The sequence below is a fragment of the Callorhinus ursinus genome, unplaced genomic scaffold (assembly GCF_003265705.2).
Source record: "Callorhinus ursinus isolate GAN/ISIS: 27379988/994484 unplaced genomic scaffold, GSC_fseal_2.0 scaffold61, whole genome shotgun sequence".
Lineage (NCBI taxonomy): Eukaryota > Metazoa > Chordata > Mammalia > Carnivora > Otariidae > Callorhinus > Callorhinus ursinus.
Window position 1 is genome coordinate 4,289,086 of NW_027397123.1, and position 26,665 is coordinate 4,315,750.

Here is a 26,665-nt window from a genome sequence, read left to right on the forward strand (position 1 = left end):
ATACACTAGTGATTTAGGGTATATTTTGATCTGTTAGAAGAAACTGTACCTCAAAATTTTAAAGAGAGAACAACTTATATATATATGCCAAAAATAAGGGTAACTACTATGAAGGGATAAAATATGACTCTAAAAATGAAAAATGAAAAAAAAATTTTTTTTTTAAAAAGGGATTGATAAGATGTTGGTTAAAAAAAGGGAAAAAGAAAAATAAAAAAAAATAGACAACAAAAATTAACTTTGATTAAATAATGAATCATTGTTAAAAAAAAAAAAAAAAGCCATGAATCTATGTGCAGTATTCCCCTAGCGCTGGAGTTCTCCCGTTCTCCTTGATCGATCAACTTGGTCTTGGCTTGCTGGCTGTTTGTGCTGATCTTCTGGGGGAGGGGCCTGTTGCTGTGGTTTCCAAATGTCTTTGCCGGAGGCGGAATTGCCCCGCCCTTGTCGGTCCGGGCTAAGGAAGCTGCTCCGGTTTGCTCTCAGGAGCTTTTGTTCCCTGCAAGCTCTCCGTACAGCCTTGGAGGACCAGGGCAGAAATGGTGGCCTCCCAATCTCTACCCGGAGGAGCCGAGAACTCGGGGCCCCGCTCCTCAGTGTGCCCCCAGAGAAAAGCAGTCACTTCCGTGTCCCCGGTCTCCGGCTGCGCCCTGTGCTCACCCGGCCTGTGACCGAGCGTTGCTATCTCTGGTACCCGACCCCGCGCAGAGTCTCCAAACCCAGCAGATCCCTGCAGTGCGTTCCCGCACCGCTCCTCCCCGGGAAGGAAGGGGAGTCTCCCCGGATCTGCCGCCTGCTGGGTCCCTGCTGGAGGAGCCGTGCCCCGACTGGGCCGCGGGTCACAGTCTATGGCAACCCCGAGCTGAGAGCCCGCGACTCTGCTCCGTCTCTGCAGCCGGCTTCCCCGCTCCGATACCTGGGAGCTCTGGCGCACTCAGGCACCCCCGGTCTCTCTGTGACCCCGAGGGTCCTGAGACCACACTGTCCCGGGAGGATTCCACCCCCCGCTTAGCCACTGCAGCGACGTCCCTTCACGGAGCCAACTTCTAAAAGGTCCGATTTTGTGCTCCGCGGCTCTAGCACTTGCCAGAAGCGGCCGGCGGAGGCCCCTCCCCCGCCGTCTATCCTCCCGAATATCGCCTCGGATTCACTTCTCCGCACGTCCTACCTTCCAGAAAGTGGTCACTTTTCTGTTCAGAGAGTTGTTGCTACTCTCTTCTTCGGTCTCCTGTTGAGTTCGTAGGTGTTCAGAATGGTTTGATCCCTATTCAGCTGAATTCCTGAGACCAGACGAAATCTAGGTCTCCTACTCCTCCGCCATCTTGCTCCGCCCCCCATCCTCTATATTTTTGTGGTATCAGTTGTAACTTCTCCTCTTACATTTCTGATTTTATTTATTTGAGCCCTTTCACTTTTTTTTAGTGAGTCTCGCTAAAGGTTTGTCAGTTTTGTTTATCTTTTCAAAGAACCAGCTCTTAATTATGTTGATCTTTTCCACTGTCTTTTTAGTTTCCATTTCATTTCTTTCTGCCCTGAACTTTATTAGTTCCTTCCTTCTACTAACTTTGGGTTTCATTTGTTCTTCTTTTTCAGTTTCTTTAGGTGTAAAGTTAGATTGCTTATTTGAGATTTTTCTTGAGGTAGACTTGTATCACTATGAACTTCCCTCTTAGAACTGCTCTTTCTATATCCCATAGATTTTGGTATGTTGTGTTTCCATTTTCACTTGTCTCAAGGTGTTTTTGATTTCTCCTTTCATTTCTTCATTGACACATTGATTGTTCAGGAGCATGTTGTTTAATCTCTACATATTTGTGATTTTTGTTTCCAGTTTTCTTCTTGTAATCGATTTCTAGTTTCATACTATTGTAGTTGGAAAAGATGCCTGATATGATTTCAATCCTCTTTAATTTATTGAGACTTGTTTTGTGACCTAACGTTTAATCTATCCTAGAGAATGTTCCATGTGCACTTAAGAAGAATGTGTATTCTACTGCTTTGGATGGAATGTTCTGTTATATATCTATTAAGTCCATCTTGTCTAATGTGTCACTTAATGCTGATGTTTCCTTATTGATTTTCTGTCCGGATGATCAATCCATTGATGTAAGTAGCATATTAAAGTCCCCTACTATTGTTTTACTGTGAGTTTCTCCCTGTTAATATTTGCTTTACATATTTAGGTGCTCCTATATTGAGGGCATTAATATTTACAGATGTTATATCTTGTTGTATTGAACTCTTTATCATTATGTAATGCCCATCTTTCTCTTTTATTGCAGTCTTTTTAAAAAAATATTTTATTTATTTGAGAGAGAGAAAGCACAAACATGGGGGTGGGGAGAGGGAAAGGGAGAAGCAGACTTCCCACTGAGCAGGAGCCCAGTACAGTGCTCTATCCTAGGACCTTGGGATCACACACACCCCAACCACCCAGTCCTTATTTTAAAATCTATTTTGTCGGGCGCCTGGGTGGCTCAGTCATTAAGTGTCTGCCTTCGGCTCAGGTCATGATCCCAGCATCCTGGGATCAAGCCCCACATTGGGCTCCCTGCTCCACGGGGAGTCTGCTTCTCCCTCCCCCACTCCCCCTGCTTGTGTTCCCTCTCTTGCTGTCTCTCTCTGTGTCAAATAAATAAATATAAGTATAGCTACCAGCCCTTTGTTTGTTTATTTTCATTTGCATGAAACATCTTTTTTTATTCCCTCACTTTCAGTTTGTGTGTAACTTTACATCTGAAGTGAGTCTCTTATAGGCAGCATATAAATGGGTCTGGGTTTTTTTTCTTTTTTTAAATCCATGCAGCCACTCTATGTCTTTTTTTCTTTTTTAGAGACAGAGAGAGAGAGAGCAGGGGCGGGGCAGAAGGTGAAGGAGAGAGAATCTTAAGCAGGCTCCACGCCCAGTGCAGAGCCCAACACAGGGTTTGATCTCACAACCCTGAGATCATGACCTGAGCTGAAATCAAGAGTCGGATGCTTAACTGACTGAGCCACTCAGGCACCCCTATGTCTTGTGACTGGAGAATTTAGTCCATTTAATGATTTAAAGTAATTATTGATAGGTATATACTTATTCCCATTTTGTTCTTTGTTTCCTGGCTGTTTTGTAGTTCCTCTCTGTTTCTTTATTCTTCTCTTGCTCTCTTCCCTTGTGGTTTGATGACTTTCTTTAGTGTTATGATTAGATTCCTTTCTCATCTTTTGTGTATCTAGTATATGGTTTTTGTTTTGTGGTTACCATGAACTTCACATATAATGGCTTATATATATAATAGTCTGTTTTAAGGTGATAGCAAGATAAGTTGAACACATTCTTTTTTTTTTAATTTTTCCGATTGATTTATTTATTTGAGAGAGAGAGAGAGAGAACATGGAGAGAGAGGAGAAGCAGACTCCCCGCTGAGCAGGGAGCCCAATGCAGGATTCGATCCCAGGACCCTGGGATCATGACCTGAGCCAAAGGCAGACGCTTAACCAACTGAGCCACCCAGGGGCCCCAGTTGAACACATTCTAAAACCTGCATTTTTACTTCCATTTTATGTTTCTGACATCACATTCTACATCTTTTTATTTTTGTGTATCCCTTAACTAATTATTATGAGTATAGTTATTTTTACTAATTTTGCCTTTTAACCTTCATACTAGCTTTGTGATTAATCCACTACCTTTACTATATATTTATCTTTACCAGTGAGATTTTTACTTTCATTCGCTTCTTGTCACTAATTAGTGCCCTTTCTTTTCAGCATAAGGAAGTTCTTTTAACATTTCTCATAAGGCTGGTTCAGTGGCAATGAACTTCTTTAACTTCTGCTTGTCTGGAAAACTTTTTTCTTTCTTCAGTTCTAAATGATAACCTTTCTAGGTAGAGTATTCTTGGTTGGAAGTCTTTTCATTTCAGCATTTTGAATATATTTTTCCACTCCCTTCTGTCCTGCAACATTTCTGCTGAAAAATCTGCTGATAATCTTATTGGGGGGGGGTCCCCTTGTATGAAACAAGTTGTTTTTCTCTCACTGCTTTTAAGATTCTCTCTTTATTCTTAACTTTTGACATTGTAGTTATAAATGTGTCTTGGTGTGGATCTCTTTGGGTTCATCTTTTTTTTTTTTGGAACTCTCTGGGATTCCTGGATCTGGATGTATGTTTAAGGAAGTTTTCAGCCATTATTTCTTCAAATAAGTGTTCTCCCTTCTCTCTCTCTCTTCTCCTTCTGAGACTCCTATAATGTGAATGTTATTCTGTTTTATATTGTCCTATAGGTCCCTTAAGCTATTTATACTTTTTGAAATTCTTTTGTTTTCCCTTTTTCCTGCTCTGTGTGTGAGTTCCACTGCCCTGTCTTCCAGATCACTGATCTTTTCTTCTGTTTCATCGAGTCTGCTATTGAACCTTTCTGGCCCTGTAGTGTATTTCCAGCTCAGTTATTGTTTACACTTCTGTGGCTTCTATTTGGTACTTTCTTAGATTTTATTAATTAATTTTGGGGGGTGGGGGTTGAAGTTCTCACTGTGGTCATCCATTCTTCTCCTGAGTATCTTTATGACCATTATTTTGAACTCTTAACTCTCTCAGGTAAATTAATTATCTCTATTTTTTTTTTCCCTGAAGTTGTATCTTGTTCCTTCATTTGGAACAAACTCTTCTGTTTCCTCATCTTGCTCAACTATTTGTGTTTGTTCCTATGTATTCGGTGAAACAGTTACCTGTCCCAGTCCTGAAGGAATGACCTTGTGTAGGACATGAACCTTTATCATTCAACCTTGTCTTAGTTCTTGGTTTTCTCTCAGACCTTCATGGTTGTCCAGGCAGCCTGACTTATCCTCAATAGGTCCCCGTCGTTGAGGGTGTGCCAAGACCTGTCAGAGTTTCAAAGGGAAGAATCTCCGTCAGCACCTAGGTTCTGGCTGATTGGAAACGAGACCCTCTGGAAGCAGCTCTCAATTTATGCAAATTTATATAGTCCTATGGTACCGCAGTTGTAAACCCTGCTGACCTCTGGACTAAGTGATCTACCGGTGTCCCTTGGGTGAGAGTAGTGAAAATCGGGGCTCCTGGTGAGTATATAAGCTCCTTTCTTGGAGGTAACCGTGAACTGTAGTGAGACCAAGGGAGAGCACATAGTTGGTGTCCCTTGGCCTACATGCCCTGAGCACTCCTTCACAACCTCTAGATGTGTGGCCAGCTAGAAGCCTGGCCCTCAGGCTAAAACTCTAGGATGAGTAAATAGGTCTTTTTCACAGGAAGACTGTGATGTGTTTGCTGTCTGGGGAGTGCCCTGGGGATAGTAGCCTGCCAAGAACTGTCTCTCCAATTGTTTCAGTCCCATGGGACCCAGAAACACAAACTCTCACACACACACACCCCAACCAGCCACCAGAACCAGGCAATCAAGGGGAATCCCCTGTGTCAACTCTGTGTACCTGCTAGCTTTCATGGGGCAGGGGAAGAGCACAGGACTGGGTGCACCCATTAGATTTGGCAGGGTTGCAGGTGAGGGCGGGGCTAGGACACATGCCTGTTAGCATTGGAGGGGCAACTAGAGAGACAAATTGTATCTTTTAAATTTTATCTTCTAATTGTTTGTTGTTGGTCTATAAAAATATATTTGGTATTTGGGTTTTTTTTTTAAAGATTTTATTTACTTATTTGTCAGAGTGAGAGAGCACACAAGCAGGGGGAGCGGCAGGCAGAGGGAGAAGCAGGCTCCCCGCTGAGCAAGGAGCCCAGTGCAGGACTCGATTGCAGGACCCTGGGATCATGACCTAAGCCAAAGACAGATGCTTAACCAACGGAGCCACCCAGGCATCCCTGTATTTGGTATTTGTATATGACTTTGTATCAAATTATTTTGCGAAATTCACTTACCTCCAGTAAAATGCTGAGTGGAGAAGCTGATGGCGGACATGCTTATGTTGTTCTTAATATTTCACTAGTAAATATAATACAGCTCTAGGTTTTTAATAGAAAAACTATTAGATTAATAAAATTCCCTTTTATTCCTAGTTTTCTGAAAGTTTTGATCCATGAATGAGTGTTGAATTTTTGTTGTTTGTTTGCTTGTTTTTTAAGGATTTTATTTATTTATTTGAGAGAGAGAGCACATGAGAGGGGGGAGGGTCAGAGGGAGAAGCAGACTCGCTGCTGAGCAGGGAGCCCAATGAGGGACTCGATCCAGGGACTCCAGGATCATGACCTGAGCCGAAGGCAGTCGCTTAACCAACTGAGCCACCCAGGCGCCCAGTGTTGAATTGTATCAAATGCATTTTCCACATCTACTGAGATGATAATATGGTTTTTCTCCTTTATTATGATAATATGGTGAATTACATTTATTGTGTTCATATGTTAACCCAACCTTGCCTTCCTGGGATAAAACAAATGTGGTCATGATATTAATTCTTTTTGTTTATCATTGGAGGAAATTTGCTAATATTTTGTTTAGGATATTGTGTCCTTGTTCATGAAAGAGATTGGCCTGATATTTTCCTTAGTTGTAATAACCTTATATGGTTTTGGTATTAAGGTGATGCAGGCCTCATAGAAGTTTGGAAGTGTTTCATCTTTTTATATTTCTGGAAAGATTTTGAAAGATTGATGCTGTTTCTTAATTGTTAAGAAATATTTGGAAGAATTCAGTGGTAAAGCTTTCTGGCATTAGATGGTTTTTTGTGCATAGGTTTTTAATTACAGATTCAGTTTCTTTCATTGTAAATATAGAATAGTTCAGATTTTTTCTTGTGCCAGTGCTGTTAAGTTTTTCAATGAATTTATCCTTTTTATCTAAATTTGTATAAGTTTTGGCCAAAAGTTGTTTTTAATATTATCTGATTATCTTTTTATGCCTGTAAGATCTGTAGTAATGTCTCTTTTTTCATTACTAGTATTCATTATTTAGGCCTTCTTCCTGTTTTTTGTCAAGCCCTGCACTGGGCTCCATGCTGGGTGTAGAGCCTACCTAATAATAATAATAATAATTTTAAAAAGTCAGTGTAGGGTCTTATGATTGTTACTTTGAAAGCAGGTATCTTTTTCTCTCTGGTCATTTTTATTATTTCCTCTTTGGTTTTCAGCAGCATTTTCCTATAACGGGCCTAGGTGTGGCTTCATTTATATTTAACCTGCATGGGGTTTGAAGGCCATCTTGAATTTGTTGCTTGATGTCTTTCATCAGTTTTGGAAAGTTTTCATTCAGTGTCTTAAAATATTACTTATGTTCCTGTCTCTCCTTTGCTTCTGGGTCTACATTTACATGAATGTTAAAACTTTCCACCATGTCTTATATGTCTCTTACACTCTTTTCTGTATTTTCTTATCTTTTTTTTTTTTTTGCATGTATCAGTACAGATATTTTTCTGTGGGCCCATCTTTTATTTCCTTAATCCTCTTTTCTGTTGTGTTTAATAGCTTGCTACCCTTTCTAGTGAATTCTCAATGTCAGACATTTTATTTTTTAGTTCTAGTATTTCCATTTGATTCTTCTATATAGGTTCAAAATCCTCATCTTGTCATCTCCTGGACATATTAATCACAGTTATCTTAAAGTCTACCGTTGTTATTAGGAAGAGTGTTAGTCTGATATAAGCTTCTCAATTGTAGCAGTAAGCGGAAACCTCACCCACACTATTTAAAGAATAGCAGGGAATCTGGATTCTCATATGAAATCCCTTGGATTTTACATGTTGGTCACTGATTTAAATATTCTAAAAACGTCCTAGGGAGACCAATGAAAACATTTATTCAGGCTGGATCCAGCCAGTTTGTTACTTCTCACCTAGACAATGTGAAAATCAGAAGTGGGGTATTGCACAGTTTCCGCATAGCCCTGCTTACTTTTTAGAAAAGATTCCTGGGCGGGCAGAGGAGAGAGAGAGGGGCAGGGAGATGGAGGGGAGGCAACAGAAGTGTAGATGTTAATGTGTCTCAGGTAGAGGGACTTTATAAGGTCCTGAGAAGAGACAAAAACTCTAGATGGTTTTAATAGATGTGAGAACAGAGGGGATGTGTGGCCCACTCCTGGGATGAAGGTGGCAGCAAAATGCCATCGAAGCAGCAGTTCCAGAGTCTAAGCGTACAGCTTATGCCAAACACAGCCTGTAGAGGTCCCCACGTGGGACAGGGACACGACTAACAGAGCCCCCAGCCATAAGGAGCCTGGGAGAGAGGAAGGCAGGATGTCTTAGCAAAGACCCAAGTGAACCTCTAACCTCACCCACTCACCACTCTCCCCCTTGTCCACTACTCCTTAGTCACTCTGGCCTCTGTGCCCTTTAAATATGGCAGCCATATCAGGGTCTAGCCATCTCTTGGGAATATTCTTCCTTCAAATATCCACGTGGCTCTTTATCTCACTTTATTCAAGTGTTTGTGAAACTTCACCTCCTCAGCGAGTGCTCAGACAGTCCTGATCATCCTCCCTCAAATAGCTCACACCCACATACCAACCCTTCACTTTCTATCCCCATTTCCCTGCTCTTATCTTTAGCAATTATTGGGTAATCCTCATTATTTGAGGATTCCGTACTTGTGAATTCACCTACTCGCTAAAATTTATTTGTAGCCCCCAGGTCAATACCCACAGTGGTTTCATAGTCATCTGCAGACATGGACAGGGTGGTGGAAAAAATTGAGCCACCTAACAATGCACATTCCCAGCTAAGGTCCAACACCGTGACACTGCCTTCTGGTTTCAGCTCTCCTACTATTAACAAGTATCCTTTTCATGGTCTGTTTAGGGCCATTTTTTGTTGTTGTTGCATTTTTGTACTTTTTGTTGATTCTGCTATTTAAAATGGCTCCCAAGCAGAGCTGAAGCCCTGGCCAGCGTCCCTAAGCACAAGAAGGCTGCGATGTGTCTTACGAAGAAAACGCGTGTATTAGATAAGCTTTGTTCAGGCAATGTTAATGAATGAACAATATATATTAAATAAGAGGTCTTTAAAGAAAAATACACATAAAGCAAGGTTATGTGTTGAGCAGTTGACAAAAATGTTATGACCAAAGGCTTGTAGGACCTTAAGCATGCATTTCTCCTAGGAACAATGTTTCAGTATTTGCTAATTCAGCAACTTTATAGAACCTTTATAACTGCTATGAATAAGGAGAATCTACTGTATCTGATATTATGTATTATATATTTGCTTATTGTCTCTCTCTTCCACCAGAAGGTAAATCCCAGTGGGGAAGAGGCTTTATCTAATCTGCTCAGGGCTCTGATTAGAAGAAGGGCCAGCAAGCACATGGTAGGCCTTCAGTAAACATTTGTGAAATGAGTGAATGATGGCAGATCAAGCCTGCACAATAATTATTTTTAATTTCAGGACGGAGAAGAAGTTTAGGAAAGGGTTTAGGAAGGAGACACCTGAGAAAAATATTTATTTGTTTAAAATGAATTAAATCATGCAGCTATCTGTGGAAAGAGTCTGGGGCCAGTGTGTGCAAAGGTCCTGAGGCAGGAGGAGCCTTTTGCTTGCCTGATGTTTTCAGGAGATGGCAGGGAGGCCAGTGTGGCTGGGGTAGGAAGTCAGAATGGTAACCAGAGAGGATTTATTCACCTCTCCACGCCCACCACTAAGAATCGTGCCTAGAACATAGTCAGTGTTCAGAGAAAAATGTATCAAATGCTCACATGTGACGCTTGAATGCCAAAGCCGGGGATGGTAGAGAAAACCCTGAAGAGACAAATTAAGTTTCTTCCTATCCCAGCAGAGTGGAGGACTTGGAATAGAAATGAAATAGAGTTGTTAAATTGTCAAATGGGGATTGTGACCTCACACACCCCTGCGGTGGCCCATAGGACACCTCACCCTCACTGGGGCCTGGGTTTCAGGGGTGACTTCACAATGGCCAGGGTAGTGCCCTGCCCACTGCCACAGCCCAGTCCATCATGCTCACCGCCCTGTGGTTGTTGCTCAGCCTCGCCGTCCCTTTGCTGGGGTCCCATGCTTCCTTCAGCTGTCCCAACGAGAAGCAGTGCCAAAAAGCCCTCCTCTCAGACAATGACATCTTTTTGCCCTGCAACTCTTCTGGGGCACAGTGGTACTTCTTCTTCCTGCAAGACGAGACCAGCTGGTCCAACAAAGTCTCCAGTGTTTCCAACATCGAAATAATACCCGAAATCGGCATTCTCATCCAAAACCCATTGCCCTCCCAGACAGGCTTCTACCATTGCCGGGACAAGAATGGCGTCCAAGTGGTGCAGTATGAGATTGATTTCCAGGATGTCAGCACCCTGCATATTACCCACAAAGGCCTGGGCCAAAAGCCCCTGCCGAACGAGACCCTGAGTCTGGGTGGTAAGGAGCTCATCTTCACCCAGTGGGATCCCTGGCAGGACTGTAACCGCTGTGGGGAGCCGGGGGAGCGGAAGCGCCTGGGCTACTGCTACATTGAGGAGCCCCTGCAGGAGCCCATGCCCTGCTGGCTCTACCTGGGACATGTGAAGCTGTGGTCTAGCCGCTTGCAGCCCGAGATGCAGGTGGAGGCCTGCCAGGTCCCGTGTGAAATATCCACGTTGGATTTCGTTGCCTTTGACAACTTTGAGATCAATGAGGATTCAGGATCTGTGTGGCTCACCTGCCCCATGGGATCTATCTACAGGTGACTCTGCCGGCGTCCATTTAAGAGATGGGGAAACGACAGTTCGGAGGGGCACAGTCCTTGTCCAGGGGGAGCCGTGGTGACCCTACATCCTACCCACTTGGCTGTGGGGTCCCCCTCGCCCTCCTTCCCCCATGGGCCTGTGTAAGCCCCTCCCTTGCAAAGGGGGAGCCCAAGCAACCTCTTGGGGCCTCTGCAGCCACCTCCTCTGTCAATTCTGGTCCCACCACCTCCGTCTGGTGTTCTTTTCCTTATTCCCGCTGTGACTTCTCTTCTTCTCTTTCCCACAATCTCTTTTGTCTCCCTCCTTTTTTCCTCCTTTATTTAAGTATAAAAGTAGCACGTAGTCTCTACAAAGCCCCCACAGTTCAGGAAAGTACATGAGCCCCTGCTAGCGAGCCTGGGACACCTGCTCCATGTCATTTGCCAGACAAGCAGTTCCCGAGTGCCCGTCATCAGGAACCCCAGAGAAGAATCAAGAGAGGTGGGGCGCCTGGACGGCTCAGTCGGTTAAGCATCCAACTCTTTGATCTCAGCTCAGGTCTTGATCTCAGGGCCGTGAGTTCAAGCCCTGCGTTGGGCTCCATGCTGGGTGTAGAGCCTACTTTAAAAAAAAGAAGAAGAGAGGTCCCCGAGGCTTCAAGAGTTGCCACGTCTCTAGGGACCTGAGTAGAGTGGCATTCCATGTGAGGTTTATGTCTTGGACTCTGGATTCAGCCAGGCCTGGTCTCCACACTTCCCAACTGTGTAACTTTGGGCCTGTGGCTTCTCTCTGGGCCTCAGTCTCCCCATCTGTTGAATGGGGGTTGTATGAGTTCCCTTGGGCTGTCATCACCAAATACCATGCACTGGGTGGCTTCAAACAACTGAAATGTAGTCTGTTATAGTTTTGGAGGCCAGAAGTCCAAAGTCAAAGCTTCCCCAGGGCCCTGTGCCCTCTGAGATGGTGGGTGGAAGCCGTCCTTGCTTCCGCCTCCCTTCTGGGAGTGGCGGGCAATCCTCGGCCTTCCTTGGCTTGTAGCTGCGTCCCTCCGATCTGCCCGTCATCACTTGGTCTTTTTCCTGTGTGTTTGTGTGTGTGTGTCTCCTTTTCTTAAAAGGACACGGGTCATATTGGATTTAGAGCCCGGGGACACTTCAGTCAGACCTCAACTTAACGAATTACATCGCCAACAACCCCATTTCCAAAGAAGGTCACCTTCCGAGGTTTAGAACATGCGTTTGGCGAGGACACTATCCAACTCAGTACGGCGGGCTTGCTGGCCCCGGCCTCATGGGGTCAGTGTGATGTCTGAGGGGGCAAATGCCTATGAATAAAACATACGGTATTCTAGATGGTGATAGGAGCCGGGACGGGGGATGGGAGTGGAGGAGAGGATCGGTTTAAATACAGAGGGCAGGGAAGCCATCTGAGAAGTTGCCAAGACTGAAAGGTGAGGGCGCCCTGTGTGCTGAGGGAAAGCACTCCCAGCGGAGGGAGGGGCAAAGGCCCTGAGGCAGGATGGGGCCCAGCCTTGTTGGAGGACCACCTCAGAGGCACCGTGGCTGGGGCAGAGAGAGAGTGAGGGAGAGTGGAGAGAATGAGGCCAGGCAGGGAGAGCAGGGGTGGGGGGTGGGGGGCAATCACGTAGGCAGTGTCTCTCGCTCATTCCTTCAAATAGCCCTGTGAGGCAGGTACAATCTTCACACCCCCAGTTTTCAGGCGACAGAGCGGAGGCTCAAAAAGCTAGAAGCCTATGCCCCTTGCCCATTTAGGGCGGGGTGGGGTTCCGAGCTCCCCGCCAGCCTGGCCCTGCCTTCCCCACGCACTCTTGGAGGGGGTGCCCTGTTGGCTGCTCCCCAGGGTGGCGGGTGCCGCCGTCTCCACCTCCTTCCAGACCTCCGCCTCCCATGCATCCCCAGGCTGCTGCAGCTCACCTTGTCCTCCTTTGCAGGCCCATCCTCTGGGAAGTCAACGACAAGCCCCTGACCTGGCAGGGCCAGCTCTCCAACCAGGACTTAAGCACCATTCTGGAACCCACCAACGGTGGCAGGCAGCTTCGGGTCTTTGAGCCAGCCATTTACAAGTGCTTCGTGAAGCAGGAGCTCGTGGCTTGCTTCAACCCCAAGCCCTTTCCGGATGTGCCAGAGACCCTCAGGCAAAGGGAAGCTGGACCACAACAGGAGTCAGGGGAGGCCTGGAAGGGGAGGGCCAGGTCCGTCCTCAAGGGACTCAAGCTGATGCTGCTGGTGGGCATCATCCTGGGCCTGCTCGCACAGCTGCTAAAGCTCTTCCATCCTTCCCAGGACAAAAGAAGCGACCAGGTGCTGCTGGTGAAATAAAGCGAGCCCTCGGTGCCCAGGACACCTGGTGTCCCTTGTCTTCTTCCCCTGAGCTGTCCTTCCCACGGCACTTGGGGGTGGGGTGTGGGCAGGGGCACGAGACGGACCCACGGCTACAGCTGAGGCTGAGTCTTCCCTGTTCCAGGTCCTTTTCTGTTAACTCGTTAGCAATCCTCATCCCAGAGATGGGGAAGCTGAGGCAAGACCACTGTCTAGAGACTGGCGGGGGGCGGGGGGGTGTCCTCCTGTGCAAACTCAGGTTGCCTGGCTCCAGTCTTGTGTTCCTCACCAGGAGGGAGGGATGGAATGAGGCCATTTTCAGGGTGAGGCCCTGGGACTTGGTAAACTGTCACCTCCTTCCTGACCGGACTCCCCCAAGGACAAGGGCTGAGGCGGGATGAGGGTGGGGAGCCCCCAGACGCTGCGGATCTGCTCTGGGGTGCTGCCTTTCCGTGCTTGTCACCTGCCGCACCCTGGCCCAAGGTGCCTAGGGCCTTCGGGCTTAGCCATCTCTCCAAGGCAGACGGTGCTGCCGGGGGGGTGGCCCGGGACTGCTGGACACTTGTCACCCTTCCTGGCTCCTGCAGTGCAGAGAGCCCCCTCGGGCCCCGGGAAGGAGAGACAGACCCCCTCTACCAGGACAAGGCGCCAGGCCTGGCCCTGCTGGCCCCCGGGAATCACCAAGCCTGGCTGTTCCCAGAAATTATATACACTGTTCAGCAGAGTGCAAGAGTGATAAATAAAATATTAATGCCTTGGAAAATGCATTGCCCTGATATTCCATTGTGAAGCCACGACAGGACAGATCTGAAACTTCCAGAACAGAACTTCTGCCCCTGAGTGGGGGGCAGAGCTCACTCCTCACTTACCAGACCCTGTTGCCAAAACCCTTAAGGCTTCACACGGTGCCCAAAACGCAAAGATTCCTACAGAATGGGGGGACATTCGTGGAGAACTAAATGGGGTCCATCGGGAAGCAGAGGCAGAGAATCACGATGACAGGAATGGCAAATACCTGTGAACTTCCTGGCAGGATCAGAACTCACACCCTTCATAAACATCATGTCCTCACGGCCACCCATGAGGCAGGGGTTCCTACGAACCTCGTTTTGTAGTTGAGAACATCAAGGCCCAGGGGCTTCAAGCACCCTGCCTGAGGTCACACAGTGAACTTGGAAGGAGGCCTCTGGGCCCCTCCCGACCAGCTCCCCAGGAACCCCCAGTGTCCTGCACCCACAGGGGCACATTGTGTGGTAGCTCGGGGTGGAGGAACCAGAGCTGAGCCCAGGCCTGTCTGCACAGCCCTAAAGATAACAGCCCACAACCCAGGCGGTCGGTGTCCCACTGCGACAGGCAGGTGATCCCAAGCGATTCTCGCCTCTTGGCATCCACACCTTTGTGTGAATCCCCTTCCCTTTCAGCGTGGATGGCCCCTGTGACTTGTTACCAACCATATCCCTCTTCCGACTGTGAAGGTGTCAGAATGTCAGCCCTGGATTAGAGTACGTCACACAAGACTCTGTCTTAGCCTACTGGAGTGAGAGAGGCCTGCCGGCCTGATGAGGTCCGCCGCCGTGTTGAGGAAGTCCGCTTGGCGGGGACTGGGAGCTGTAAGTGGTCTTTCGGACCTGAGGCCACCGCCAGGCCTCTGGTCACACAACGACAAGGCAGGGAACTCTGCCAACAATTTGGAGAAGGTCGGAAGCAGATTCTTCAGTCAAGCATCCAGATGAGAACACAGCCTGACCAACACTTTGATTGCAGCCTGGGGAGGCCCTGAGCAGAGGACTCCATCAAGCCACCACGGGACTCCTGACCCACAGACACCGGGGTATCATGCATGTGGGTTGTTGTAAGCCACTTAATGTCTGGTAATTTGTTATGCAGTGGTAGGCAACAAATACATTCCCCCCACCCATTGCCCCCAGCCCTCCTTGAGGTCCCCTATAGCTTTGGCAGTTACGTGGATGGCCCCTTGCACCAGGTGTGGGCCAGGCTGGCCGCTGGGCGCTTGGAGCCCCTGGGAGCAACCCTAACTCAGAAAGGATGGGAGTGGGGAGCTACAAGTCTGGGCTACATTCTACACATTCCCTCCAAGGGTCCTCAGTGGCACTGAGCTTCCGGAGGGTACAGCAGTGAGTGGCTCATTAGGGCACCGTGGATCAGGTTAGCTCCTTCCCGGCCTCGCTCTCCCTCACTTCTGCTCCCCGAGATTAGATTCTTCAAATATTTTCTCTGCCCCACCTTCCCTCTCCTCTCCCAGGACGCCAAAGACATGGATGTCAGAGCTGTTGTTGTCCCCCGGGTCCCCAAGACTGTTGATTTTCCTCCCATCTTCTCTGCTGTGCGGGTCGGAGAATGTCTATTGATCTCTCGAGTTTGCTGACACCTTCCTGTGTCATCTCCCTTCTGCTCTTCAGTCTGTCCAGTGAGCCTTTTACTTGGGTTAATGTATTTTGTGGTTCTCGAATTTCTATCTGATGGTTCATACCTACCTCCTGCCTCCTGGTTGACACTTTCTATTTTCTATTTTCATATTTACATTTAGGGGAACCCTAGCTGAGATGCCAGGGTTGCTAACTCCGTGGCCTGCCTGAGCCAAGCAGAGACCATACACGAGGGGCAAGGCATGGTGGGGGCTGTGGCAGGTGTAGGAGTTTTTATACTGGGGCGGGGGGGGGGACTCTGGGGCCATGTCAGAAAATTCTAGCTGATTTCCGCCAGGCACGCATGCAGGCCTCTCATTCCTCTGAAAGCTTCACGTGCTTCTGGAAATTGAGATGTCTGAGCGAAACTGTTTTAACCCGTAAATATTGGCTCGAAAAAGTTTTCAAACATAGCCCCAGGCAAATAAAACACATCAGCCCACAGGTGTTTGTCTATGGGCTCTTGATTCAACCTTTACTGGGGTCAAATCGACATTTCTGTTTTCAATTATTCATTCAGGGACAGCTTCTCTCAAGAGCTGAGCCCAGGCCTGTCTGCACAGCCCTAAAGATCACAGCCCACAACCCAGGCGGTCGGTGTCCCACTGCGACAGGCAGACCCTCAGGTGATCCCAAGCGATTCTCACCTCTTGGCATCCATACCTTTGTGGATGAGCCTTGAACAACAAGAAAGAGCCAGATAAGTAAGGGTCTCGAGGCGGTGGGTATTGGGTTCCTACAGCTGCTATAACAAATGACTGCAAACGGAAAAGCTTAAAACAACCCAAATTTACGGTTTTACAGTTCTGGAGGTCAGAAGTCCAGAATGGGTCTGATTTGGGTCATGACCTGAACCGAAAGCAGATGCTTAACTGACTGAGCCCCCCAGGCGTCCCTCCTTGTCATATGGTAATTTTAAGACATTGCTTTTTTTTTTCCGAGCAATTTGCGGTTCACAGAAAAATCGAGAGGTTGGGACAGAGATTGCCCCTCACCCCTCATTATCAACATCTGGTGAATGCCCAGCCTCTGCCATCATCCACACATGCCACCCGAAGGGTACGTCCCTTACAAGTGATAAGCCTGCATTGGCACATCATTATCACCCGAAGTCCACAGTTCACACTAGTGTTCACTCTTGATGGTGTACATTCTATGGATCTGGATTCACATATGCATCACTGTAGTATCAAACAGAGTCATTTCGCTGCCCTAAAGACCCTCAGTGCTCTGCCATTCAGCCCTGTCTCCCGGCTAACTCTTGGCAACCACTCATTTTTATACCGTCTCCAGACTTTACCTTTTCCAGAATGTCATATAGTTGGAATTGTATGGTATATCACATTTTCAGGCTGGCTTCTCTCACGTCACCATATGCATGTAAGGCTCCTCCATGTCTTTTGATGGCTTTTGCTCCCTCGTTTCTTTTTAGCGCTGAATCATCTTCCATTGTCTGGTTCTTCCACTGTTTATCCATTCACCTACTGAAGGACATCTTGGTTGCTTCCACATGTTGGCACTTATGAAGAAAGCTGCTATGAACATCTGTGTGCAGGTTTTTGTATGGACCTAAGAATTTTCAACTCCTTTGGGTAAATACCAAGGTGTGAAATTGCTGGGTTGTATGGGAAGAGTTATGTTTAGTTTTGGAAGAAATTGACACACTGTCTTTCAGAACAACTGTACCGTTTTCCATTCCTGCCAGCAATAGACAGGAGTTCCTGTTGCTCCACATCCTCGTCAGCATTTGGTGGTGTCTGTGTCCCAGATTTTGGCCATTCTGATAGGTGTGACATGGTATCTCATTGTTTGAATTTGCATTTCCCTGATGATGTCTGATGTGGTGCATCTTTTCATCTGCTTATTCTCCATCTGTATATCCTCTTTGGTGAGGTGTTCTACATTGTAATTTTTTTAAATTCTTAGACTTACTTTAAAAAATATAATTATTAATAAATACAATTCCAGTGCTTGGCCTTGCTATAGGAAGGAGAAAGAAAGGAGAATGGAGAAAATATTCCTTTTTTTTTTCTTGACACTGCAGAAATGCAGACAAACCTGTCATTAGCCTACATGTCACCTTACCACACAATTTAAAACGGGCTTCTTTCTCATGGACACAGCCTTATATCAGGGTACTGGCTTGGTGAGTCAGGTATAGAGTGGGTCCCTATTTGCCCCTTGGCTGGTCACTTTGCCTAATGCTGACCTACACAACTCAAGGCAATAACCTTGAATATAGACACCTTCTGCATCATGAAATTGCCTTTGCAAATATTACTTCTATTAGAGGAGTCCTATAAGTCATTCTATAAGTCGGGATGAGATAGGCTTTGCTACAGTAACAAATAAACCACAGAATAAGCACAAAGTGTTATTTCTTGCTCACATCATGATCAGATGCACCTCAGGGCTCTCTTCCAAGCAGTGACTCAGAGGGTACAGGCTGCCCTCTGAAGTGTGGTTTCCAAGGTTACCACAGAAGAGACAGAAAGAACATGGAATCAGGTATGGGCGTTAGGGCCAGGCTTACAAATGTCACTCATTTTGTCCACATTTCATTGGCCAGAACCTAGTCACACATCCCCTACTTAACTGCAAAGGAAGCTTGGAAATGTGGCCTTCTGTGTACCCAGGAAGAGGAGGTCAATTGGTGAGCATCTGGCCAATTATTGCCACAATCCAGGCTTCAGAGATTGTGACCATGTCCTCTGAAGCAATTTTAACCCCTAAAAAATTCTGTAATTCTGATTCCTTAATTCCTTATACTAACTGACCTGAGGGGAATATTTAAATTGACTTTTCTGAATTCCTAAAACTTGTATATACTCCTCATTTTTTTTGTTGTTGTTCAGACATAAAAAGATCATCTCTTCTCATCTTTAGGTAAAAATAAAGCTTTGAATCTGCCATAGTCTTATGAGACACAGAGTTTCAGAGGGCCCACATCCTTCCACAACAGCTCAGGGCACCCTTCATTGGCCTTCATGAGAGTCCCTGGCCATGTTCTCCCTGAATGCTCAAGCAAATCCAGGAGACCCCACATCTGCCTAAAGCCCCAGCCATGGCCATTCCTTGCTCCTAGAATCAGACCAACCACCTTCATGGCCTACCATGCCTGCACAAACGGGCTGCTACACACTTCTCATCTTTCCTTACACTGTATGTCGATCCATCTCTGGCTCCAGCCAAACTGGCTGCCTTTAAGCCACTTCTACTTTTTACTCTCCTCCCCGTGCTGTGCCCTCCTTCTAGAAAACCTTTCCTCTCCCCCTCCTCTTAGTTAACTCCTCGTATTGCTCAGGCCTCAGCTCAAGCATTATTGCCCTCATGGAAGCCTCCCCACCGTATGTACATGTTCACAATGGTCCTTAGTGCTGTTCACCAAATCTCCCTGGCTGTCCATCTTCCAACAGGGTGGGAAGGTGCTGCTTGGCCTCCTTATGGAGGAGTGAGGCCAATGCAACTAGCTCCGGCCAATGAGATGCAGGCAGAAGTAATCCAGTCACTTCCAAGTTAGAGCACTTAATTCCAGAGCAAGACACTCTCGAGTCCTCTTTCCTTTGAGCAGAACCCACAGTACTTGAGAGGGAGGGTGTTCTGCCGGCCCTGGGTTGTGGTGTGAGCAGAGTTCCAGCTGACCCACAACAGACATGGCTCGTAAGTAAGATAAACATTGGTTATCCTAAGCCATAAGACTTGGGGGATGTTTGTTCGCATAGCATAACCCAGCCTGTCCTGACTGATATACTCTCCTTCCAAAACCCTTGTCCCTTTTGCGATTTTTCACTTGCTTTTGTCACTGGTGGGTTAATATTTTTCTTTTCCCACTGAACTGAGAGCTCCATGAGGTCAGGGATATTTTTGGTGTTGTTTCCCCACTGTACCTCCCGCTCTCGAAACAGCCGGACCATTGTTAAGAGCTCAACAAATGTATGTCCGCTGATTGAAGGAAGAAATGAATGAACAGTCATCCTAGGAGGTAGGTACAGTTATCCCTATTTTACAGGGATGAAGTGGAAGTTCAGAAGGGCTGCACTGGTTGCTCAGTGTCACATGGAAGGTAAATGACAGAGCTTGGTCCCAGAACCTAGGTCTGAGTCTAGAACTTGTAACTGTTGTGTAGCTACTTCTCCTGGACAGGGTGGCCTCAAGGGTCAAGTGCACCTCTACTCAAGGGTTTCAGCCCTACCTCCAAGGAATGTCTCTGTGTTGGTGACACTAAAGGATAAAAGGCTTGGGGATCTATGGGCCATTGGTCATCTCTGGAATAATCCGCAGCTGGCCAGACAATGCAGGGATATTCAAAGTGAGGTGGGAGGGGGTGTGGTCAGCTGTCTCTTTGTCCTTCACTTTCCCTCTTTTTAAAACAACTTCCATTAATTGAGTGCTCGCTCTCTGCCAGGCCCCATGCCAAAAGCTTTAGGATCGTGAGCTCACGGCATCCTCATGACCCATCCCAAGTGATTTTTATTTTTCACAGGAGGACACTGAGGGCTAGAATGGTAAATCTACTCGCCTGTTGATACAAGCTTAGTCTATCAATTATGGTGAAATAAAACATCCTCCCAAATCAGGGATTTAGAATAGTAAAGATTTATGATTGCTCACAAGTCTAGAGAGGGTTCATGCTTCTCTGATCAACAGTGGGCTGGGTTGGCTCTCCAATTTTGGCCGAAGTGTCTTCCATGTGCAAGAGTCAGCTGGCTAGTCGGCTGGGCTCTCCGCATGGTCTCTCATCCTCCAACAGGCCGAGCCAGGCTTGTCCACAGGGTGGTGGCAGGGGTCCAAGAAAATGAACAGAAGCTGCAAGGCCTCTTGAGGCCCAGGCTCAGAGGCAGCACTTGACCAGGGACTGGGGCATAGCAGCTTTGGCTGGCCATGTACCATAAAGGTTTAGGTTTTGGGAGGTCCCCTGGGCAAGGCTGGGTTAGACAAGATGTATCTGTTATCTCCTGCTACATAAGAAACCACCCAAAGTGGAGTAGTTTGATACAACAATCATTTATTTATCTCTCCATTCTATAGGTTGGTGCCATAGGCTGGGCTCAGCTGGGTCGTTCGTCAGGTCTTGGGCTGGGCTCAGTCATGCATCTGTGGTCAGTTCTGAGCAGCTAGATGGCTCTGCTTCAGGGAGCTGGGTGGCAGTTGGCTGGGGAGCCTTCAGTCTCCTACCCTCCATCAGGCTATCCTGGACGTGTTTGCGAGGTCCTAGCAAGGGTCCAAGAGAGCCAGCAGAAGCTGCATAGGCTTTTTGAAGCCTAAGCTTGGAACTAACACAGTATCTCTTTCTCTGTGGCCAAAGGAAGTTACAAGGTCAGCCCTGATTCAGAGGGTGGGGAAATCGACTTATCTCTTCATGGGAAGAGTGGCAAAGTCACATTGTAAGGATGTACATAGGGAGGAGTGAAGGACAGTCTCCCCTCTATAATCACTTTATCAGAGGCGGCAGTAAGGAACACAGCTGGGATTCTAACCCAAGAGGAGGATGCTAACTCTTCTCAAGCTGTATCACTTCTGTTCCTTTCCTTAGCTTCCCCATCTCCTCAGATGTCTTCCCTATCTGTTATTTGAGCCCCCAATAGCCTTCTGTATTAGTCAGAACACATGTGGCTGCAAGTAACAGAAATCCAGGCAAAGTGGCTTACACTAACAAGGAGTGTATTGCCTCTGGGAATGGAGAAGTCCAAGAGTAGGTTCTGTTTCAGGCACAGTTGGATCCAGGCGCTCGTGAGTGGTGAGGCTGGGAGTTGAACCCAACCAGGCTGCTCAGAAAAGTAGTAATAATAGCAATCCCTAGTCAGAGCAGATACTCTGTGCCTGACACTGTTTCAGGAGATAATGATAATAGTAATAGTAATAATAATATCCATCTAATCATTTAAACCTTCCAGCAACCCTATGGGGTAGGCATTGCTATTCTATCCATTTTGCAGATGGGGAGACTGAGGCACTGATAGGGTAAAAAAGCCTAAGGTCACATGTGCGTCAACCAGGAACTGAACCCAGACAGTGGAGTCCAGAATTTGTAACTTCTGCCCCCAGGGCCCCCCTCCTGAGCCAGGGGTGAGGTCAGCCTCCTAGAAGCTTATGAAAAAAGATGGAGGGAGGCCCCAGGACAGCCCAGTCTTTCCCTTCGCCGTATCTGCCTCTCCCTGCTCGCCCCTCCACCCGCCGCCTGGCACAGCCTTCCCAGAACCCACTTGTGAACAGACTGACCTAATGCAGGCTGAGCCGGAGGGCTGAGTCCAGGCAAACAGGCAGTGGCCGGGCCTGAGTCACCCAGCAGGGCTTGCCAGGGCCCAGAGTGGCAGTGTGAGCCTGTGCCAAGGAGGGCGTGGGCTGGTCGAGACGACACCTGGTACCACTGGTCAGCTGGAGTTCCTTCTGAGCCCATGACCTTGACACCCGTTAGATCTCTGCAAAACAATCCTTGCCCACCGCCCTGACAGGGAGCCTGGGCAAGATGCCAAGTCATTTTTAATGCATTTATGAGAAACCAAACATGGCTATTTATATCCTTTTGATTTGTCAGCCAACTGAGAACTGGGTAAATGTAATGACATCCTGAGAGCAGAATCCAGGCGTGGCTGCCCACCCCTTAACAAAGACAGCGAGCTTGCTTTGCTACATGGGCTCATCAGCTTCTCATGGCAACCTGCGCATATGGGGAAACTGAGGCTCAGAGGGGAAAGGTCAGGTGCTCATTGCCTCAGCTGGGATGCAGCAGGAAATGGATCCAGGAGGACTCTTAACCCGCTCAGCAAACCTCCTCGGCTGTGTGGTCGGGAACTTGCAATCTACCCCATGAAGGACAAAGCTCTTTTTCCAGTTGTTTGTGGGAATCTTTGGGAACATTCCACCTGCTTCACGATTCTTCTGCATCCCCCCCTTCCCCCCTCATTCCCTTCCTTCCTCTTGAGTGTGAAAATGTTTTCTTCTTTCTTGTTCCTCTTTCCTGCGTTGCTGCCCCCTTCGTCCTTCCTCCTTCCTTCCTTCCTTCCATCCTCTCCTTCTATCAAGGCAGTAACCACAGTGCTCACAATAGCTGGCATTAGAGAGGGTCCACTGTGCCCTGAGTTCTCCCCACACGGAAGCTCCGCGGCCTCAGTGGATTCTCCAATAAATGCCCTAATTATCGCCATTTTGCCGATCGAGATGAGCGCCTGTTGGCTCCTCCACGCTGTGTCCCACCCCCACCCCACCCCCCGCCACTGACACTCTCAGCACTTCTACATGGACATTGTGGCTTCTGCCAACGAGACTGAAGCGAGGGCACCGGAAATGAGTCAAATAACTGTCCACCATTGGGGCAGTCTGCTGTTTGATTTGGCATTAGTCTGCAAGGGTCCTTTGGTGCCACAGCATCACGTGGGAGTCCCCAGTGCAATGGCTTTTCCTGGGATCTCCGCGCCATGCTTCCGTGTCCCCTGCTCATCCTTGTTGTTGGGAGGATCGAGTAAGCTGAGGCCGTGTGGTGCTTAGGCCGCGGCACTCCGACAGGTCTTAAAGGAGAACTTGTTGCTTCACGTTTACGTGCTGCTTGCTTGCGGGCCTAAGGCCCTTGCTCTGTGCAGAACCAACTTTCCTTGAGATTTGCAGATCACTGGCCTTGAGAAGTGAAAGACCAAACTTTCCCCGGAGATAAGGCCTGACCGCGTTGGAAACAACTGCCACTTCCCTGGTAAAACCCTCCAGCTCCCCCCCTGCCCCCCGATGGGGAGCACGGTCTTGAGACTTCCATCCACCGTCTTCCCAGGTTGCCAGCTCCCTGAATAAAGAAACTTTTCCTTTCCCACCATCACTTGTCTCTCAAGTATTGATTTTCGAGTGGCAAGCGGCCGAAGAACCTGAGTTTGGAACCGGTTCTCTGTCCTGTAACACTCAGAACAGCTCCTGGCCCAGAGCACAGGCTTCTCAACGTCTGCCGTGGGGCTATTGTCTCTATTGTCAAGGGCGGATTGGAGACCTGGCCTGTCGCCGGGACAGGCCCCTGTGGGTGTGCCCGTGAGGACCACTCCTGGCCTCCAGAGGCAGGCAGGCAGTCCTCACGGCTGCTCAGCACCCTTCCATCACCATCTCCCCATCTCTTAACAAGATGTTGATGCCTCCAGGTTTTGATACATCAGTGTTACCCACAAAGCCCTTCCCTGTTGATTTCCTGCCCCGGGTGGGGGGGGTGCGGGGGATGAGGATTCGATCCACACCAGGCCTCCCCGTGAGGTAATGACACTGCTCCACCTCCCTGGGCCTCAGCTTCCACATCCGTAGATGAAAACAACAGCAGTACCTACCTCACCGGGTTGTCAGAAACAGGTGGATGAAATCCCGTAAAGCCCTTGGAGCAGGGCCTGGGCTGTCGGAAAAGCAGATGTTGGCTCTTGTTGTTATAATTATCACTATCATCACTTTTGGTTTCTCTCTTAGTTATCTTTGTAACTCAATCGCTGGCAGATCTCCATGTCTCCTTCTGGCCTTTCCCCTCCCTTGGCCTAGACCATGGGCCTGGTGGCTGTGTGTTGAGGACCACACCCTGGGCAGCGCCCCCCACCCCCCCCAGGAGAGAAGGGCCCGGGGACTTTCACTGAGAAAGATCCAGACTTCCGCCTGGTGTGAGCCATCACGATTTTGAGGATTGGCCACAGCAGTGGACCTGATTTCCTACTCTCTGTACATAGGCTTCCCCTCCTCCCCTCCACTGCCAACATTGAATTAGAACTTTCTTTAAAAAAAAAAAGGAGAGAGACTTATGTATTTATTTGAGAGAAGAGAGAGAAGCGCGGGGGGGGAGAGACAGAGGGGGAGGGAGAGGGACAAGCAGACTCCCCGCTGAGCGTGGAGCCCTAACCTGGGACCCCTGAGATCATGACCTGAGCCAAAATCAAGAGTCCGAGGCTTAACCCACTGAGCCACCCAGGCGCCCCTGAGTTAGGAGAACTTTCTAACCTACAGAGAAGGTGGATGAATTTTACCATAACACCATGTACCCATCATCTAGATTCTACGATCGTTAACATTTTTCTACATTTTGCTTTATTGCATACTCATCAGTCCGTCCTCTGTTCATTCATCAAGTCTATGATTTCTTCATTGGATTTTTAAATGAGTTCAAGTGAAGGATTTTAAAGCAGACATCAGCACTTTTAACTCTTAAACATTTCAACATGCACATCACTAATTGGAATTCGATGTCTACAGTTCTTTTTTGAGGTAAAATTTGCATACGATGAAATGTGCACATCTTAAACGCATGTTGCTGAGTTTTGACGGGTGCATATTCACGTCATACCAACCCCTGTACAGGGAAGGAACAGTTCCATCACCCAACAAGGTTACTCTGCCCAGGTAATCCCCATCCCATGCCCAGAGGCGATCATGGTTCTGATATTTTTCTACCGTCACTGCTAAATTATCAGGGTTGATGACATGTATGTTCTGGGAGTGACCTTAGCTAAATATTACGGGTTGGTGGCTAGAGTTAAAAAAAAACAATTACCACGCCCTTTTGCAGAATACGGGAACCATAATCAGCCCTATGATGCCAGCAGCAACTGGGCCTAGAGGGAATGGAAGGGATCTCATGTGGACGGCCAGGACCATGCCTGGCGAGGGCAGCGGTCTGAGCACTGCATGGGCCATACTGTTGAAGTTCCCTTGCTGTCTCCTGTGCATCCTTCACTCTGGGGGCATCACGTAGGGATGCAAGTAAGGGAAGAAGAGATGCCAAATATCTTTAAAAAAATAAAGGCCTTTATTATTTTATAAAACAATGAAACTCACCAAGATAGGGAAGTTCTACAGTGGTCATTGCTTCAGTTGAATGGTGTTCTCATGGACTAAGATTCCTTGGCACATGGGCAGCGTCATCCCTCAAGGTGGCAATATGGCTGCTACAGTTCCAGCCATCATTTCCTACAGATGCGAAACATTGCAACTTTACAGTTCCTTTTGCTAAAATCCTACTCTGCCCATTTCCCTCCCCTATTTTAAGTGTTTGGCCTCTCTGGTTTCGCTCTTGGTACTTACAGGCTCTTCTAAGTGCTGGTCGAAGAAATTGCAGAGAGATAAGTAGAAAAATGATCTTTCTTCGCAGCTGCAGAAAATCAGACACTCTTCAGCATCATAAAACTCCTCTTGCAAATACTCTTTGTAGGCCAGAGGGACTTCAGAGATGGGTACATCTTGTGAAAGGAAGCTCTAACCTTCCAAACTCTGTAATTCTGATTCGTCTTACTTAATAATTTATTGCCCTGGGAATAATACTTAGAATCTACATGTAGATTCTGATAAGGCTAAATGTTTGTGAGTTTTTTCTTTGTTAAACCAGTCGAACGTGATTGGCACCCCCTTTTTTCCTCCCACACAGATGGAGGGGAAAACTAGACACGGAGTCGGCCATGATACTGCTTCAGACGAAGAGTTCCAGAAAATCGAATCCAATGTCAAATAGTGCCTCCTCACAGGGCTGTACTTTCTGTGGGAGGCAGAAAAGGGAAGTTTCTTTCCCTTGCGTTACTTTTTAGGAGCAAAACCATTCTACCCCAGGAACCCCCACATGTGAGGATAAGTCTGTTGGGAAGTGGTTAGTCACAGCTTCTTCCAGAACCAGTCACTGACCAGGAGACGAGAGAACTATGACTGGCTTACATACTTTCCCTGAACACATGGACAGAGCTAATAAAAACAAGCTAATAAAATCAGGGCTCAGCCCACCCAGAAGAGGGAAGGCAAATGGATTTGCTTATTAACAATGCAGATTCCCAGTTCCTGCTGCTAGTTGTGGGGCTGCTTTTGTAGTCACCCCATCTCTGGCCTCACACTTGGATTCTGCTTTTTTGCCTCAGGTTGAGCGAACCCCAAACACTCAGGCCTTGTAGAAAAGGAGCCTCTAGAGGGGGCGTGGCTTCTGAATGAGGGAAGCACCAGCCCACATCCGTCAAGGGGAAAGTACCTGAGCTTGACTGCCTGCATATCTTTAAGACTTTGTTATCAATTAGACTGTCTATTGCTACCGAAACCCAAACTAGCTTAAGCACAAAGGGAACATAATGGTTCTTATAATGGAAAAGTCCAGGGGGGAGTTTGGATTGCAGGTATGGCTGAATCCAGGTGCTCAAACAATTCACTCAGGACTGTGCATCTCTCCTTCTTTCACCTTTTCTTCCCTCAATATTGATTTCATTTTCAGGCAGGTCCTCTCCTCCCCCAGCAGCTCCAACCTTGCAGCCCACCAGGTAAGCAAGCAGAGCAGAGCAAAACTTAGCTTTCCAGGAGCTCCAGCAAAAGTCCTGCAGCTGTCTCTCATTGGCTTTAC

The 26,665-nt window shown here is 47.5% G+C and overlaps 1 protein-coding gene and 1 long non-coding RNA gene across 2 annotated transcripts in view; one reads left to right on the top strand and one right to left on the bottom strand.

Annotated features, from left to right (window-relative positions):
- The window catches only part of LOC112810777 (uncharacterized), a 24,550-nt gene extending 14,290 nt beyond the window's left edge, over positions 1-10,260 (bottom strand). Inside the window, exons 1-2 of the long non-coding RNA XR_003204889.2 lie at positions 9,633-10,260; positions 4,711-4,863 (exon numbers count right to left, since the gene is read on the bottom strand). This is a non-coding gene — a long non-coding RNA (uncharacterized lncRNA). The remainder of the gene's footprint in view (positions 1-4,710; positions 4,864-9,632) is intronic.
- Positions 9,891-13,017, top strand: LOC112810723 (protein FAM187B). Its single transcript, XM_025854530.2, has 2 exons — positions 9,891-10,603; positions 12,538-13,017. The coding sequence occupies exons 1-2, from the start codon at positions 9,891-9,893 to the stop codon at positions 12,923-12,925; spliced, it is 1,101 nt and encodes a 366-aa protein (XP_025710315.1). The 3' UTR covers positions 12,926-13,017.
- The last annotated feature ends 13,648 nt before the right edge of the window (positions 13,018-26,665 follow it).

Excerpts from the sequence above, each read along its gene's own strand:
- LOC112810723 (XM_025854530.2), top strand. The coding sequence starts at position 9,891 with ATGCTCACCGCCCTGTGGTTGTTGCTCAGCCTCGCCGTCCCTTTGCTG. Across the intron at positions 10,604-12,537 it reads CCCATGGGATCTATCTACAG|GCCCATCCTCTGGGAAGTCA; the intron begins GTGACTCTGCCG and ends CCTCCTTTGCAG.